The sequence below is a fragment of the Dermochelys coriacea genome, chromosome 1 (assembly GCF_009764565.3).
Source record: "Dermochelys coriacea isolate rDerCor1 chromosome 1, rDerCor1.pri.v4, whole genome shotgun sequence".
Taxonomy (NCBI): Eukaryota; Metazoa; Chordata; order Testudines; family Dermochelyidae; genus Dermochelys; species Dermochelys coriacea.
Genome location: NC_050068.2, coordinates 123835205 through 123852405, shown reverse-complemented (window position 1 = coordinate 123852405; position 17201 = coordinate 123835205). Strand labels below are relative to the sequence as shown.

General features: G+C 43.2%; 1 protein-coding gene and 1 long non-coding RNA gene across 2 annotated transcripts in view; both read right to left on the bottom strand.

The window, feature by feature from the left end:
* Window positions 1-17201, bottom strand: part of LOC119849888 (cohesin subunit SA-2-like) — a 110892-nt gene that overhangs the window by 51280 nt on the left and 42411 nt on the right. The window contains 1 exon segment of the mRNA XM_043495771.1: window positions 3951-4058. Within this exon segment, the coding sequence (XP_043351706.1) occupies window positions 3951-4058 (108 nt within the window).
* On the bottom strand, window positions 8231-16790 carry LOC122456562. The gene is made up of 3 exons (XR_006275499.1): window positions 13690-16790; window positions 11377-11380; window positions 8231-8241 (listed from the first exon to the last, which is right to left on the bottom strand). It is a non-coding gene; the product is annotated as an uncharacterized LOC122456562 (long non-coding RNA).

Here is a 17201-nt window from a genome sequence, read left to right as displayed (position 1 = left end):
GACAAAAAGAAAAGGAGTACTTGTGGCACCTTAGAGACTAACAGACTAACACGGCTGCTACTCTGAAACCTGTCATTACAAAAGGAGACACCAAGCAGAGAATCCTGAACAGTGCACAATGAACCAAACAGTGGCTCTTCTCTCTAAAGAGACAGGAGAACCACTCAGATAAACTCTGCCCCGATGTGTGCATGGGCAAGGGAATGGAAAAAGGTCCCCAACTAACAAAGAATCATAGAATCGCAGGACTAGAAGCGACTTCACAAAGTCATCTAGTCCAGTCCCCTGCACTTATGGCAGGGCTAAGTATTGTCTAGACCATTCCTGACAGGTGTTAGTCTAACTTGCTCTTAAAAATCTCCAATGATGGATATTCCACAACCTCCCTAAGCAATTTACTCCAGTACTTACCCTCCCTGACAGGAAGTTTTTCCTAATGTCCAACCTAAACCACCCTTGCTGCAATTCAAGCCCATTGCTTCTTGTCCTATCCTCAGAGGACAAGGAGATCAATTTTTCTGCCTCCTTCTTATAATAATCTTTTATGTACTTGAAAACTATCATGTCCCCTCTCAGTCTTCTCTTCTCCAGATGAAATAAACCCAATTTTTTCAGTCTTCCATCAAAGGTCATGTTTTCTAAACCATTTTTGTTGCTCTTCTCTGGACTTTCTCCAATTTGTCCACATCTTTCCTGAATGTGGAACCCAGAACTGGACACAATACTCCAGTTAAGGCCTAATCAGCGCAGAGCAGAGGAATTACTTCTTGTGTCTTGCTTATAACACTCCTTCTAATACATCCCAGAATGATGTTCGCTTTTTTTGCAACAGTGTTACACTGTGATTCATGTTTAGCTTGTGATCCACTATGATCTCCAGATTGCTTTCTGCAGTATTCCATCCTAGGCAGTCATTTCCCATTTTGTATGTGCACAACTGATTGTACCTTCCTAAGTGGAGTACTTTGTATTTGTCCTTACTGAATTTCATCCTGTTTACTTCAGACTATTTCTCCAGTTTGCCCAGATCATTTTAAATTTTAATCCTATCCTCCAAAGCACTTGCAACCCCTCCCAACTTGGTACTGTCCACAAACTTTATAAATGTACCCTCTATGTCACTATCTAAATCAGTGGCTCTCAACCTTTCCAGACTGCTGTACCCCATTCAGGAGTCTGATTTGTCTTGCATACCCCCAAGTTTCACTTCATTTAAAAATTACTTGCTTACAAAATCAGACATAAAAATACAAAAGTGTCACATCACTATTACTGAAAAATTTCTTACTTTCTTATTTTTACCATATAATTATAAAATAAATCAACTGAAATATAAATATTGTATTTACATTTCAACGTATAGTATATAGGTCAGTATAAACAAGTCATTGTCTGTATGAAATTTTAGATTGTACTGACTTCGCTAGTGCTTTTTATGTAGCCTCTTGTAAAACTAGGCAAATACCTAGATGAGTTGATGTGCCTCCTGGAAGACCTCTGAATATCCAAGGGGTACATGTACTCCTGGTTGAGAACCACTGATCTAAATCATTGTTGAAGATATTGAACAGAACTAGACCCAGAACTGATCCCTGCGGGACCCCACTGGATATGCCCTTCCAGCTTGACTGTGAATCACTGATAACTACTCTCTGGAAACAGTTTTCTAACAAGTCATTGACCCATGTTATAGTAGCTCCATCTAGGTTGTATTTCCTGAGTTTGTTTATCAGAAAGTCATGCAAGACCGTATCAAAAGCCTTACTAATATCAAGATATACTATCTGCCGCTTCCCTCATAGCTTCAAGTAACCTTTGTCAAAGAAAGCTATTAGGTTTGTTTGACATGATTTGTTCTTGACAAATCCATGCTGTTGCTTATCACCTTATTATCTTCTAGATATCTGCAAACTGATTGCTTAATTACTGCTCCATTATCTTTCTGGGTACTGAAGTTAAGATGACTGGTCTGTAATTCCCCAGGTTGTCCTTATTTCCCTTTTTACAGATTGGCACTACATTTGCCCTTTTCCAGTCCTCTGGAATTTCTCCCAGCTTTCCATGACTTTTCAAAGATAGGTTTCAGAGTAAAAAAAAAAAAGCACAGGCTTAAATCTACACCGAAGCTAACCTGCCCTCTTCCTACTAGTGGCCTCTCTGCTTCAGGTTTGAGGAACATAGGCAGGGAGCGTGGTAAACATTTCACTGCTGCATCCCATGCTTTACCTGTGTCTGTGGATAGACTTCCTTGACTACCTCTTCTTGGCAGTGGCCAAGATGGCTGTCCATCAGTCCAGGAAGAGGAATCTCAATGGGAGAGACATCATAGAATACTCAAGGAGCTGACTGAGGAGATATCTGAGCCATTAATGATTATCTTTGAAAAAAGAAAAGGAGTACTTGTGGCACCTTAGAGACTAACAAATTTATTAGAGCATAAGCTTTCGTGAGCTACAGCTCACTTCATCCGATGTTATTATTCATCTCTAATAAATTTATTAGTCTCTAAGGTGCCACAAGTACTCCTTTTCTTTTTTCAAAGATAATCATTAATGGCTCAGATATCTCCTCAGTCAGCTCCTTGTGTATTCTATGATGTCTCTCCCATTGAGATTCCTCTTCCTGGACTGATGGACAGCCATCTTGGCCACTGCCAAGAAGAGGTAGTCAAGGAAGTCTATCCACAGACACAGGTAAAGCATGGGATGCAGCAGTGAAATGTTTACCACGCTCTCTGCCTATGTTCCTCAAACCTGAAGCAGAGAGGCCACTAGTAGGAAGAGGGCAGGTTAGCTTCGGTGTAGATTTAAGCCTGTGCTTTTTCTGCCAAACCTGCCAACAAAGTTGTCAGCTAGTGCCATGTGTGGTGGTGGTTTATGTGATGTAGATCCTTGTGCACTGGTAACAGTATAAAGATCAGCAGCTCATTTCACATTGACCCAGTGGAATATTAATGAGATGCTGATGCTACAGGTCCCAAGTTTATCAAGACTGCACCACCAATAGCTAGGAGTGGCATTTTTCTGGGGATAAATCACTGATTTATGACAACATTAGCCCAGAGTTGGGAATATACAAAACAAAGCTGCATAGGGCTAGGAGGTATGACTAGGGACACATCAGAGAAGGGATTTTTCTTTTTTCTTTATTTTGGGCTTGGATCCACAAATCCTAGGCCTTATATAATTTTGCTGGGTGGGTATGGACAGCAACGGATGAAGGGGACAAAGTAGTATGAATAATCATGGTCAGCTTTTAACATTGCCTCTCCAAAGCCTTGCCAAAAGTATTTTCACCAATTTTTGCTAAACAAAATACAGAATTTCATCAAGCTGTAGAAACAGAATATTTATTAATTCGCTTTGTAGCATGGCAGTTCCATTCATTTCCCACATCCATTGTCATAAAGGCCCATTTATGAAAGTTACTCCTGGGAAGTTAGATTGTATATTTCATTAACTTGATTGAAAATTGGGAGGATTTTTTTAAATCTGTGGGCTGTCTCATTATTCAAAAGCCTTTACAATGTATAAGGCAACTTTCAAGGGGAGAAGAGGCCACCTTTGCAATTAATCATAAACAGCTACAAAAAAATCCAACAGATGCCAGGTGATCAACTGGCTCATAGGAAGCAAAGCAACAGGGAAAAAGTAGAAAGGAAGGCTGCATGGTCCTTGGCATGATACAATACTAGTGGACTAGTCAGTTGTTTTATACTTTATTATAATCTTGTACCTTTCTCATGCTTATTTAACATACCGGGCTGGGAAGTGAAACAAACAGTTAGCCCCAGATAGCAGCCCTCCAGTTATTCAGCAGAAGAAAGGACATCTGGAATCCACCAGAGACGACCCAACAATTGAAAAATAGAGGTTCAATGTCCCTCTTAAACAAACTCATTTTCACTCTGAAACAATGAAAATATGCAAAAAGTAGCCAGGCAGAGATACCTTTTATAAAAGAATTCCCCGGCTGCTACTGCTAGAGGTCTGTGCGTGGTATAAACAAACTGGAATAAGGTTTCACAGTCTTCAGATGATAACGCATCCTCACAGTTTCTATGCAAAGATATAATACAAGTTATTATGCATATTTAACTAGAAAGAATTATATGTATCCTAATCTTGGACCTGGTTCTATACCTAATCTTGGGACCTGATTCTCTACTGCCTTGCAGTTCATATAGTCAATTGCATCTCTGCAAATTGAATCTTGATATGCTACCTAACCAGAGCAGTAGCATTTTTGTACTCACCTTGTAGAGATGGAAGTGTCTACATAACATACAAGGAATGAAGAATTAGGCTCTTTGTACAGGCATAAACATTCACATAAAAAAGCATGGTTAAGGCTGCTTGATTCTCAAGGCAAAAAAAAAAAATCCAAAATTAGTTACAAAAAAGGAAAGTCATAACACAGTATTTTTAATCTTGGATTGTTTGCCACAGAAAATTATAATATAGATCAAATATCCTGTATTTTTCTAAATAAAATTGTTTAAAGCTATTTAATCAAGAGGTTAAAACCGATATTCAATTCCAGTGAGCCTATATAGAAACCCATTTTAAAAATCACAGCAGAAGCATGCTCAATAGGAAGCTGACCAGCATGCCAAAGACCAGAACTATTTATTGAAAAACCTAAAAGTCACAGTTTTTGCAATAAGTATACATTTCTCATTTGCATAGCCCTTTACACCTTCAGAGCACCAAATAAATATTAATCAATCCTCCAACACACACCCCGTGAGGTCAGAAAGTATTATCTCCACTTTACAGAGAAGAAAACTGAAGCAGAGAAGGTTGAGTGACTTGCACAAGGCTATAGATGGAGTCAAGATCAAAGCTGAGATGAGAATTTAGAAATTCCAGGCTCCTACTCCTGCTTGCATGCCATTGGATAACACTGTCAACAGAACAAAGAGCAATGAGACCCTTCTACTTCTGGCATAGTATGGGAGGGGAAAGGTGGGCTAACTATGATGGGGTAGAGATTATACTTGAGGGGTTTTTATTTATTAAATAGTTCTGTTATCAGCCCCCAAGACGTTACATCTTTTAATGCACAGCTCTCTATATATGTGGCCTACTACAACTTCTAAAAACAAGGCTCTCAATTTTGCAGCTGCCAGAACTGACATCCTAGTTGCACATTGCTCCTCTTCTATAATGGCTACCAGCTCTTTTGTCACCTGCACTGCCTTACCTCTGAGCATCTTGACAAGTCCCAAATTTAAAAATACAAAGCCTCTAGCACCCTCAAATCCTAGTTCCTAGCAGTTAAATATTAAGCAGAGGCATCTCACTGACAACTACTTCAACTAACACTGGGTGAAGGTTTGTGGGAGATTATAACACATAAAAAAGACAGAACAGCTCTTAAACTAATCTACAAACATTGACTGTGGTTTAAAACAGTAGGAGAGTAGTGGGTTAGAAGCCCCAGGGTACTTGAACAGAGGGCATGCTGTCTGTTGACTTTTCACTTCTGTGAGCCAACAAGGTCTCAAAAGTCATAAGTTGATCATTATGGTTTATTTCCCTTTGCGCTATTTGCTTATTTTTGCTGAAAAGTTCCCTGATATTTTTAATGAAAGTTCTCTCTCCTGCTAGGTTGCACTCAGTAAACTTGCTTATAATGATCACTGGCACAGTAAACAGGTCTTTACAGTGAAAATGTTGATGATGTGCCAAGTAAATATTGACTGGAACCGGTCTAATAGTAAAAAGAAAAGGAGTACTTGTGGCACCTAGTCTTTAAGGTGCCACAAGTACTCCTTTTCTTTTTGCGAATACAGACTAACACGGCTGCTAGTCTGAAACCAGTCTAATAGTAATTATACACTAAATAAATGCCATGCCACGTGTGTGGGGGGGGGGGGTGGAGGTGACACAGAGGGGATGGCAAACAAATATTATTCTTCAGCCATCTTTAGGACTGGTGAAATAAATATATTTATGGATAAGTTACTCAGTGATTTTGATTTGAAACATGTAAAATTACTACATACAAATATGATTCAAGCAGCTCCTGTGTGGAGTTCTCTACGGTATATGAGCATCCAGCTATATATCCTGTGAAGCCTGGATTAAAATTTTAATTACAAGGGCTGATGTAGTCGAGTGGTATTCACCTTCTATTTACTTTTGCATCCTATATTCATGTTGAGTGGTGTCAACTGACCATACCAAATAGCACTTACAGAAGTAACGATTGCCCAACCAGCTTTCTATCAGTAAAAGTATGGAGAACTGAGTGAAATAAGCCAACTGTTTAATATAATTTTTATTCACTGTAATATCAATACAGCATAAGTCCTCTATAAACACTTCTTTTCTAGGTTTCAGAGTGGTAGCCGTGTTAGTCTGTATCAGCAAAAACAACGAGGAGTACTTGTGGCACCTTAGAGACTATTTGTTAGGCCATGTCTACACTATGAAAGTACTCCGATTTTACAGAAGTCGATTTTTGGGAACAGATTGTATAAAGTAGAGTGCATGCGTCCATACTAAGCACATTAATTTGGCGGTATGCGCCCACAGTACCGTGGCAAGCGTCGACATTTGAGCAGTGCACTGTGGGTAGCTATCCCACAGTTCCCGCTGCCCATTGGAATTCTGGGCTGAGCTCCCAATCCCTGATAGGGCCAAAAATTTGGTGCGGGTGGTTATGGGTAAATGTCGTCAGTCAACCCTCCCTCCCTCCGTGAAAGCAACAACAGAAAATCATTTTGCGCCCTTTTCCCTGGATTGCCAGAGTAGACGCCATAGCACGGCAAGCATGGAGCCCGTTCAGCTCACCGCAGCAGTTATGACCGTTGTAAACACCTCACGCATTATTCAGAGGTATATGCAGAACCAGCACCTGAAAACCAGGCGAGGAGGCGACGGCAGTGAGGTGATGAGGCCATCAACACAGATTTCTCTAAAACCGTGGTCCCCGGCAACTTGGAGATCATGGTGTTACTGGGGCAGGCTCATGCCATGGAACGTCAATTCTGGGCCTGGGAAACAAGCACAGACTGGTGAGACCGCATATTGTTGCCGGTTTGGGATGATTCCCAGTGCCTCTGAAACTTTCGCATGCGTAAGGGTTCTTTCATGGAACTTTGTGACTTGCTTTCCCCTGCCCTGAAGTGCCAGAATACCAAGATGAGAGCAGCCCTCACAGTTCACAAGTGGCAACAGCCCTGTAGAAGCTTGCAACGCCAGACAGCTACTGGTCAGTCAGGAATCAATTTGGAGTGGGCAAATCTACCATGGGGGTTGCTGTGATGCAAGTAGTCAAAGCAATCATTGAGCTGCTGCTCTCAAACGTAGTGACTCTCAGAAATGTGCAGATCATACTAGATGGCTTTGCTGCAATGGGATTCCCTAACTGTGGTGGGGCTATAGACGGAACACATATCCCTATCTTGGGACCGGACCACCAGGGTAGCCAGTACATAAACCGCAAGGGGTACTTTTCAATGGTACTGCAAGCACTGGAGGATCACAAAGGATGTTTCACCAACATCAACGTGGGATGGCCGGGAAAAGTTCATGACGCTCACGTCTTCAGGAACTCTGGTCTGTTTAAAACAGCTGCAGGAAGGGATTTACTTCCCAGACCAGAAAATAACTGTTGGGGATGTTGAAATGCCTATAGTTATCCCTGGGGACCAAGCCTACCCCTTAATGCCTTCGCTCATGAAGCCGTACACAGGCACCCTGGACAGTAGTAAGGAGCTGTTCAACTATAGGCTGAGCAAGTGCAGAATGTTGGTAGAGTGTGCATTTGGAAGTTTAAAGGGTAGCTGGCACAGTTTATTGACTTACTCAGACCTCAGTGAAACCAATATTCCCATTGTTATTGCTGCTTGCTGTGTGCTCCACAATCTCTGTGAAAGTAAGGGGTTTATGGTGGGATGGGAGGTGGAGGCAAATTGCCTGGCCACTGAATACGCGCAGCCAGACACCAGGGTGATTAGAAGAGCACAGCAGGAAGCACTGCGCATCCAGAAGCTTTGAAAACCAGTTTTATGATTGGCCAGGGTACTGTGTGACATTTCTGTTTGTTTCTCCTTGACGAAAACCCGCTCCCTTGGTTGCCTCTAAATTCCCTGTAAGCCACCCGCCCTCTCCCCTTCGATCACAGCTTGCTTGCAAAGGAAATAAAGTCACTATAGTTTAAAAAACATGTATTCTTTATTAATTTATTTATAATTGATTATAAAAATAGGGAGATAACTCACAAGGTAGCCTGGGTTGGGTGTGGGAGGAGGGTAGGAGGGAAGGAAAAGGCCACTTCAAAACTTGTTGAGTGACAGCCTTGTTGCTTGGGCTGTCCACTGGTGTGGAGCTGTTGGGTGCCTGGAGTCTCCCCCTCCCTCCCGCCCAGCGTTCTTGGGCATCTAGGTGAGGAGGTTATGGAACTTGGGGAGGAGGGAGAGCAGTTAAACAGGGGCTGCAGTGGCAGTCTGTGATCCTGCTGCTGTTCATGAACCTCCACCAGATGCCGGAGCATGTCCGTTTGATCCCACAGTAGACCCAGCGTTGCATCATGCCTCCTCTGATCTTCCTGCTGCCGTCCCTCCTCATGTTCATCGGCCACTTTCCTGTACTCTGCTATTGGGTCCCTCCACACATTCTGTTTAGCTCTGTCAGTGCCAGACGACTGCATGAGCTCAGAGAACATTTCATCGAGCGTGCATTTTTTTCGCTGCCTTATCTGAGATAGTCTTTGGGATGGAGGAGGGAGGCTTGAAACATTTGCAGCTGCTGGAGGAAAAAAAGGGAGTGAAGTATTTAAAAAGATACATTTTACAGAACAATGGCTATACTCTTTCACAGTGAACAACACTATTCACATTACATAACAGATGTGATTTTGGTACAAGGTCGCATTTTGCATCTTATATTGAGTGCCTGCGGCTTTGGAGTTAGAGATCACACACGCAGGGCTGGGCAACAGAATTCGGCTCGCAGGCGGCCATAGTAAGCCATAGTCTTTCGGCTTCTGCAACCTTCATAACAGCAGCGCCCTCCTCTCCCATACCAAGCAAAGCATGTTGAGTTGGCCATTTAGTGCTGCGGTTTTCCTGTTAACATGCAGCAGCAGAAACCAAACTAACCCCTCCCCCCCCGCATCCAATTCTCTAGCATGACTGCTTTACCCCTCACCTCATCTTGTGGCTGGTATCAGGGAAGATCCCTGCTAGCCAAACGCGAACAGCTCAGTGCCAATGCCCCCCCACCCCATCCCCCACGTGGCTAACTGCGGGGAGGATTTCTTTTCAGCCATAGGCAAACAGTCAAGAAGGAACGGCCACTTTTGAATTAAATTAAATTTAATTAAATTCCCCTATTTCAACCAGGTTACCATGAACGATATCACTCTCTTGAGGATAACACAGAGAGATGAAGAATGGATGTTGCTTGAATGCCAGCAAACACCGGGACCATACGCTGCCAGGCTTTGCCATGCAATGATACCAGATTACTTGCTACTAGCATGGCATGGTAAAGTGTCCTGCCATGGAGGATGGAATAAGGCTGCTCTCCCCCAGAAACCTTCTGCAAAGGCTTTTAGAGTACCTCCAGGAGAGCTTCATGTAGATGTCACTGGAGGATTTCCGCTCCATCCCCAGACACGTTAACAGACTTTTCCAGTAGCTGTACTGGCCATGAATGCATCCCAAGTCCTCAGAGCTACTTAATCATTAAAAAACGCTTGCTTTTATAACATGTATTATATTTAAAAAGGTACACTCACCAGAGGTCCCTTCTCCAACTTGGGAGGGTATTTCAGTCAGGGTGAGAAAAAGATCCTGGCTGTCAGGGAGAACGATGTGCTGTTTGCTCTCCTCAAGCTCGTCGTCCTCATCTTCCCCGTCCACAAAATCCTCAGGTATGGCGGAGAGTACCCCATCATCAGAGTCCACAGACAGGGGTGGGGTAGTGGTGGCGGCCCCCCCTAGAATTGCATGCAGCTCAGCATGTCTGAGAAGTGGCACGTCTGGGGCTCTGTCCCGGAGCATCCGTTTGATTCTTTGGTTTTCTGGTACGCTTGTCTGAGCTCCCTAAGTTTCACAAAGCACTGTGTTGCGTCCCTGCTGTAGCCTCTGTCCTTCATGGCCTCGGAGATTTTTTGAAATGTTTTGGCATTTCGTCTTTTGGAACATAGTTCTGATAGCACAGATTCCTCTCCCCATAGAGTGATCAGATCCAGTACCTCCCGTTCATGCTCCATGCTGGAGCTCTTTCTCGATTCTGGGACAGCATGGTCACCTCTGCTGATGAGCTCGCCTGGCCAAACAGGAAATGAGATTCAAAAGTTCCCAGGGCTTTTCCTGTACACCTGGACAGTGCATCTGAGTTCAGAGTGCTATCCAGAGCAGTCACAATGGTGCACTATGGAATAGCTCCCAGAGGCCAATACCTTCGAATTGCGTCCATACTAACCCTAATTCGAAACGGCGATGTCGATTTCAGCGCTAATCCCCTCGTTGGGGAGAAGTACAGAAATCAGTTTTAAGAGCCCTTTATGTCGAAAAAAATGGCTTCGTTGTGTGGATAGGTGCAGGGTTAATTCGATTTAATGCTGCTAAATCTGACATAAACTCATAGTGTAGACCAGGCCTTAGTCTCTAAGGTGCCACAAGGACTTCTTTTCTAGGAAGCTGTCCAATAAAAATTCTCTACCTATTTGCAACTCTCTCTCACCCTCTTTTTAAAAGCTGAGATCAAACTGAAATGGCAGTTCTAGGTGAAGGTGTTGTAGTCCGGGACACCTGTGGCTGGAGATGTGCAATGTTTGAGATAGGGGGCTATTTCTTGTTCTTTACATTAGTTCTCTCTCTTCACTATATTGCAAGGTGGCAGAGAGGGACAGGTATTACATTCACTGCAACAAGTCTTTCTTTTTCTAAACCCCTTTGATAGGTGAAGTGCTTGGCAACATGTCTATAGTTATAAAAAGCCTCTCTGGGGACAAGTTACAAGATTTCGTACAAACTATTTCTAGCCATGGGAGGGAAAGGCTAAAAATGGCGTGAAATCCAGTTTTGTCACTGTCTTCAAAGGGACCAGAATTTCACCCCAGGTATTTTACCCTGAACTCAGTTTTCCCTTCATTAAGGAAGTGTTAGGTAAGGTGTGACCTCACCTCCTTGTACAGAACGCTCTCTGGTGTCACGAGTGCAGCAGGGAAAAATGAGCCACCTGATATGAGCTGCCAGACGGGCATAACATTCGTTTTTTAAAAATCCATTAATGAAGCAGACAGAAGATCCGAATGTGCATCTGTTCTCTCGTCTTTCACACAGTGTTCAGCAGTTGCTTACTGTAAGATGTTAAGGTTTCCACTTGAAAGATACCTGACCAGTTCAGAGACTACTTACCTCTACAGAGGGCAATACCTAGCTACACCTACTACAATGGCGATTTTAGAAGTATTTCCTCAATAAAAGGGGTGCCTTCTTTTGTATACATAAGCTAATAATCACACATTCAAAGAATACTTTATGTAGTGCAATACTACTGGGGCAAATTTACAGCCCTTCAAATGCCAAGTGACAGATAAAGGTTAAGCCAGAAGTGCCTGCCAGTATTTAGATGCCTAAAAATAAGCACAGCTTTCCACATACCAATGCCATGATATATCATTTTCTCCTCGCTTCAGTGTGAACAGGCAAGGAAGAAGGAAGACGGGGTACACCAGGGAGAGAGCAAAGAGACTATTTGTTCTGGATGCCAAACATTAGCTGGAAAGTCTCACGTCTTCTCTTTTGTTTTACATTTCATGAGATGACCTTGGAAGCAGAAGACCGACTGCCTTCTCAACATGAGAGGGGAGACTGAACAGGGGCTGCCTGTACCATCTCATTTGTGTGCAATTTACTTATATTCCAAGACAAAAAAACCACTACATCTCAGCAGAATTAAAATATCAGTAACATAAGGGTAAAAAAACCCAACCAAACAAAAAAAAACCCACCTTACAAGGATGTTGTAATTATCCCACACCCAAACATTACATGCTAAGAAAATTCAGAGAAAACATCACACTTAAGAAATCCAAACAAGACGGAAATGCAGAGTTAAGGTATATGAACAACCTTAATGCTGCCCCTTAGCATCACCATCCAATAAGCATGATTAAAGCATTTAAGGGTTTGTGGTCCCAGATTAGATTAAACTGATTTTTGAGGATATTCGGGGCGGTGTTTTTGTTTTCTTCATGTTTCCCCTCTTGGTGTCAATACAGGCACGTCAGTAAAGTGTCATCTGCATACACAAAACCAGAGGCGAAATCCTGGCCCCGCTGAAGTCAGTGGGAGTTTTGCCATTGACTTCAAACGGGACCAGGATTTCATCCAAGATCTATGTTCTGACAGGACAAGGGAAGGTGTCAAATATTAGAGAGGTGCTAAAGGGCAAGGGCTTCAGCACTAAAAGGATGGGTTTGTTTTAGTTCCAGAGAACACACTGGAGAGGAAAGCAAGCTCTTTTCTCTTTTTAAGTGGTCTCAAGAAGGGGGAAGAGACTAGGGCTGGCAGGCATTTTGAAGCCAGAGGTTAGCAAAGGTGCATGATGGCAGGAAGATGGCTGCAGGAGATAAGGGATAACAGAAGGAGTGATTAGCTTATGCCATCACCATCATGAAGGAGGAGAGGAGTCTTTCGCTTTTACATTGTTTGGGACAGGCTTGGTTCTTCCTTCAAAAAAATCTCAAAGCATTCTCATATCTCTATGTTAATGGTGTCATGGGTGCTGACTCCATGGGTGTTCCGGGGCTGGAGCCCTCAGGGGAAAAAAACAGCAGGTGCTCATCACCCACCAGCCACAGCTGTTCACCGCCCCCGCTCATCAGCTGATGGGGAGCACAGTGCACCCACCAAACAGCTGATGGGGGCGGTGGCTGTTTGGCGGCTCAGGGAGGGGCCTGGGAGAGAGCAGAAAGCAGTGGTCAGAGGCCTTGGGGAGGAGATGGAGTGGGGGGGGCGGGACCTTGAGGAGGGGGCGGAATGAGGGCATCGCCTCAGGAGAGGGGAGCAGAGCAGAGCAGAGGCAGGAAGAGGCAGAGCGAAGGCAGGACCTTGGGGAAAAGGGCAGAGTGGGAGCAGAGCCTCAGGGCAGAGCGGGGTGGAGCACACCCAAGGAAAAGGAAAAGGAAAAGTTGGCGCCTCTGAATGGTGTAGTCCCAACAGAATCACAGAGGAGCCATTAATTTGCATTGTACTCTGCTACTCCTCTGTCCCCTTTCACTAGTGCAGGATCTGCCACCAAACTGTAAGCCTCAGAAATCATGCATTAGAAAGAATCCCGAATGTACTGGACTAACTTATAGTAGAAAGAAAGCTTTACACAGACACGCACAACCCCTACATCTAATTTTAGCAATTTTAAGAAAAATCAATAAATTTCTGGTTTCACATATCCCTAAAGAGTCTAAGGGCCACTAACTTAGAGAGGAAAACAGATAATTTCCTTATTTATATACAAGATGTCTCTCTCTCCCCATCTCCTCTAAGTCACATGAAAATGTTTTTCACAATAGTATTCAAACAACAGGTATAATCTAATAGGTATGCATAGGTTTGCTAACTAGGTGGCTTACCTGATCTTGTTAGAAATAATGCATTCACCTATCAGATCTCAATTTCTTCTCCAGAGACAAGCATAGGAGTTACATGTGGAAAAGCCCTACTGAATGATCTAGTTCAGTTCCTGGCCAAGGTGGCATTATTTGCTATGGTATACTGACTAGAGTTTTGCCAGTTCTAATTTTGAAGTGCCTTAAATAATGAGGCTTCTACCACTTCAGTTAGAGTCAGCTTCACAGTCTAACAGAGAAACAGGAAGGACAGGGATGTTTTTAAAGCACAAGCATAGGATCTCTCTACCCAATTTCTGGCTCCTGCCAAAGACTGTGGGCGAAACCAGAGATGCCTAACTTCTCAGCCTCAGCTTTCCTCTGAAAAATAAGGATAACACTTCTCACCTATTTCACAGGGCTGTAGTGAGAATTACTTAATTTATTAAGCCAGTATGGTATTTTAATTAGAAGGCACTAAGAATACAAAGTATTAATAGTTCTCACTGATAAGCAGCTTTTCCTGATGCCAAACTTAAGTTTTCTCTGTGATCTTAGGCCGTGTCTACACTACACAGTTTTGTCGACCCCACGCAGCTTATGTCGACCTAATTATGAAGTTGTACACACTGCAATGCTCCTCCCACCAGTTTAACTCGCCTGCTACTTTGACATAATAAAAACACTTCAATAAGAGGTGTAGAGCTTAGGGCAACATAGTTAGAGTGAAGCAGTGACACTGCATTGCTTATGTTGCCCTAAGTGGCCTCCAAGAGGTGTCCCACAATGCCTACACCCTAGCCACTCTTTTGAATTCCACTGTCCAGCAGCCAGGTACACAGTCTCTTCCAGAGAGCTCACATAGCAACTGTCTAGTTGAACATGCTGGCTCCATGCAGCAAACTCACTCCTGCCTGGAGTACACCAGAGTTGTTGGATCTCCTGGCTCTGTGGGGAGAGGAGGCTTTGCAGTCACAGCTCCACTCCAGCAGCAGGAACTTGCTCAGGGCAGGGAGGTGAAGGGCTGTGATAGACACACACAGCAGTGCCATGTAAAAATTAAAGAGCTACAGCATGGCAGGAGGCAAGGGAGGCAAATATTAGCCTCTGGTGCAGAGCTACAGACCTGCCACTCTACAAGGAGGCGGCAAAGGTCAGGGTGGCGGTGAATAGCCCTCTCCTCCCCCCCTTGAGCTCCTTTTATAGCCTTGTGTTCATAATGCACAGCTCAATACTAAAGAGCAGTGCAGGCTCTATGCTCTCTGACACAATGGCTGGCTCGCAGGTTACCAGGGCAGTTGAAAAGCAGCCGGAAACCTAGTAGGATACCCATGGAATGCTGAGATTGAGAAACCTGCATCATGAGATGCTGTGCCTGCCCCATGTGGTACTGCAAATCCTTCCCAAATCACCCTGCGGCCAGTTGCACAGTGGGATAGCTACCCACAGTGCACCACTCTCTGTGTCGATGCAAGAGCAGCTACTGTGGATGCGCTCCGCCAGCACCAGGAGCATAATGTGGACATGGAACAGCAGTTTAATTACAGCGGTGGTTGGATGTCAACGTAACTTAAGTCGACTTAACTTTGTACTGTAGACATAGCCTTAATCTCATCATTTCTAATTATAACCAGATTTGTATGAGCCAAAATAATTTTTACCCCCTTGTTATATACATTCTCCAGCTACTTGTAGACTTGTGGACACCCCTTCTAACCTTTCCACATCAGTCATTTCTGTTCCTCTTTTCTGAACTTTCTCTACTCTTTCTGGCAGTGAAGAGGCCAGAAGTGAGCACATTAATTCACTCTCACTGAAGCACTATAATGAGGGAGCATGGTATTCTGTTCCTTTGTCGCTATACCTCGAAACAGAGTGCCCCAAAGCCCTTTTTACTGACACCATGTAGTGCAACCTCATGTCTATTTGCCGTCCTTTAGAGTTCCCAAATATCTTTCAAAATTACTGTTCTCTCACTTCTTCTTTCTACCAAATCTTTGTGGCTCACATTTTTCCTCACATTTTATTTTCTTCTTATTTCTAATGTAAGGCACTTGGTATCACTGCTCTGTCCTCCTTAATGCTGGCAATTCCATGACATTTTGTAGCACCATTTATGTTACAATAGCACCTTGAGGTCCAATCAAGCTCCCATCACGCTAAGTGCTGTACAAATAGCAAAGGAAGTCCCTCACTCAGAGAGCTTACCATTTAATTAAGACAATACGAAAAAATGGATATATACATCTGAAGGAATAGGGAGGAGGATAATAAGAACGTGCATTTACACAAGCCAGGTATGTGCACAGCTTGAGGGTTCTGCATAAGAGTAGAGAAAAGAAGCAGTAAAAAACCTCATTACATAGACTAGTGTTTGACCAGTTAAAGTTATACTCTAAAAAGGACATTGTGAGGATTGATGTTAACTTACTCAATAATTCTATACTAAATTTATGTAGTTTAAAGGTTATGCAGAAAGGGGTTACAGGCAGCACTGAAAATTCAAACTAGTATCTGAAAAGACTTTTTAGGCCTCACCAGAAGTATGTCCAGTTAGAACTTAGTTGACAATTCTGCTGATGACGAAACTAGAGCAGAATCCAGCTCCCACAGAAAAGTTGGAACTGCCTGACTAAAGGAGGTGAACATTTTTTTGCCAAGTAAGCAAGCAACTGTGACTGAACACGTACAGGAAGCAGATCGGTTGAACAAATCTAATCTTTATAGTCACTCTTTTGTTATTACTCGTTTTGAGAAATTTCAAAATTCCCAACCCCACCTATTGTGTTTCTACATGTATTAAGCTGCAGTGCTTAAGACCAGATACCGTCTATGAGCCAAGATATGCTTCCTATGCTATCTTAGGTACAACAGCATGGGTCTATGTCTATAGTACAAGTGAAGGTGTGACTGTAGCATGAGTAGGCATACTCATGCCACCTTAAATCTAGCTAGCGTGGATAACAAGAGTAGTGTATATGTGATGACATAGGCTTCAGCAGAAGCTAGTGTCCAAGTATGTACCCAGGGTCCACAGCAGAGGTATGCTCAGGTTGTTAGCCCTTGCTGAGCCCATGCCACCACAACTACACTGCTACTGTTACCCAGGCTAGCAGGGGTACGCCAACCTTTGCTACAATCACACCTTCACTTGCAGTGTAGACACACATGCGAGTGCTTCTCTGCTCCTGGAATGAGAGTAATCACTTCTGAAATGTTTCAGAGTAGCAGCCGTGTTAGTCTGTATTCGCAAAAAGAAAAGGAGTACTGGTGGCACCTTAGAGACTAACAAATGTGTTAGAGCATAAGCTTTTGTGAGCTACAGCATTTCATCAGAAATGCATCCGATGAAGTGAGCTGTAGCTCAAGAAAGCTTATGCTCTAATAAATTTGTTTGTCTCTAAGGTGCCACTTCTGAAATGTGTCCCCTGCTGGAAAGGCATCTTTATACAGGCTCTTAAAGCAACCTTAGCAGAGAGAGTTTAGCGCAATTCTTCACCCAAAATGTTTAGACTGTCCTGTGCTAATTTTATAAGCAAAAGAGATAAGATTCTTGGCTGGCTTTGTGGATAATTCATTTCAGTCCCCAACTCCCATCTTCATCTTCCCAATAATTAAACCAAATC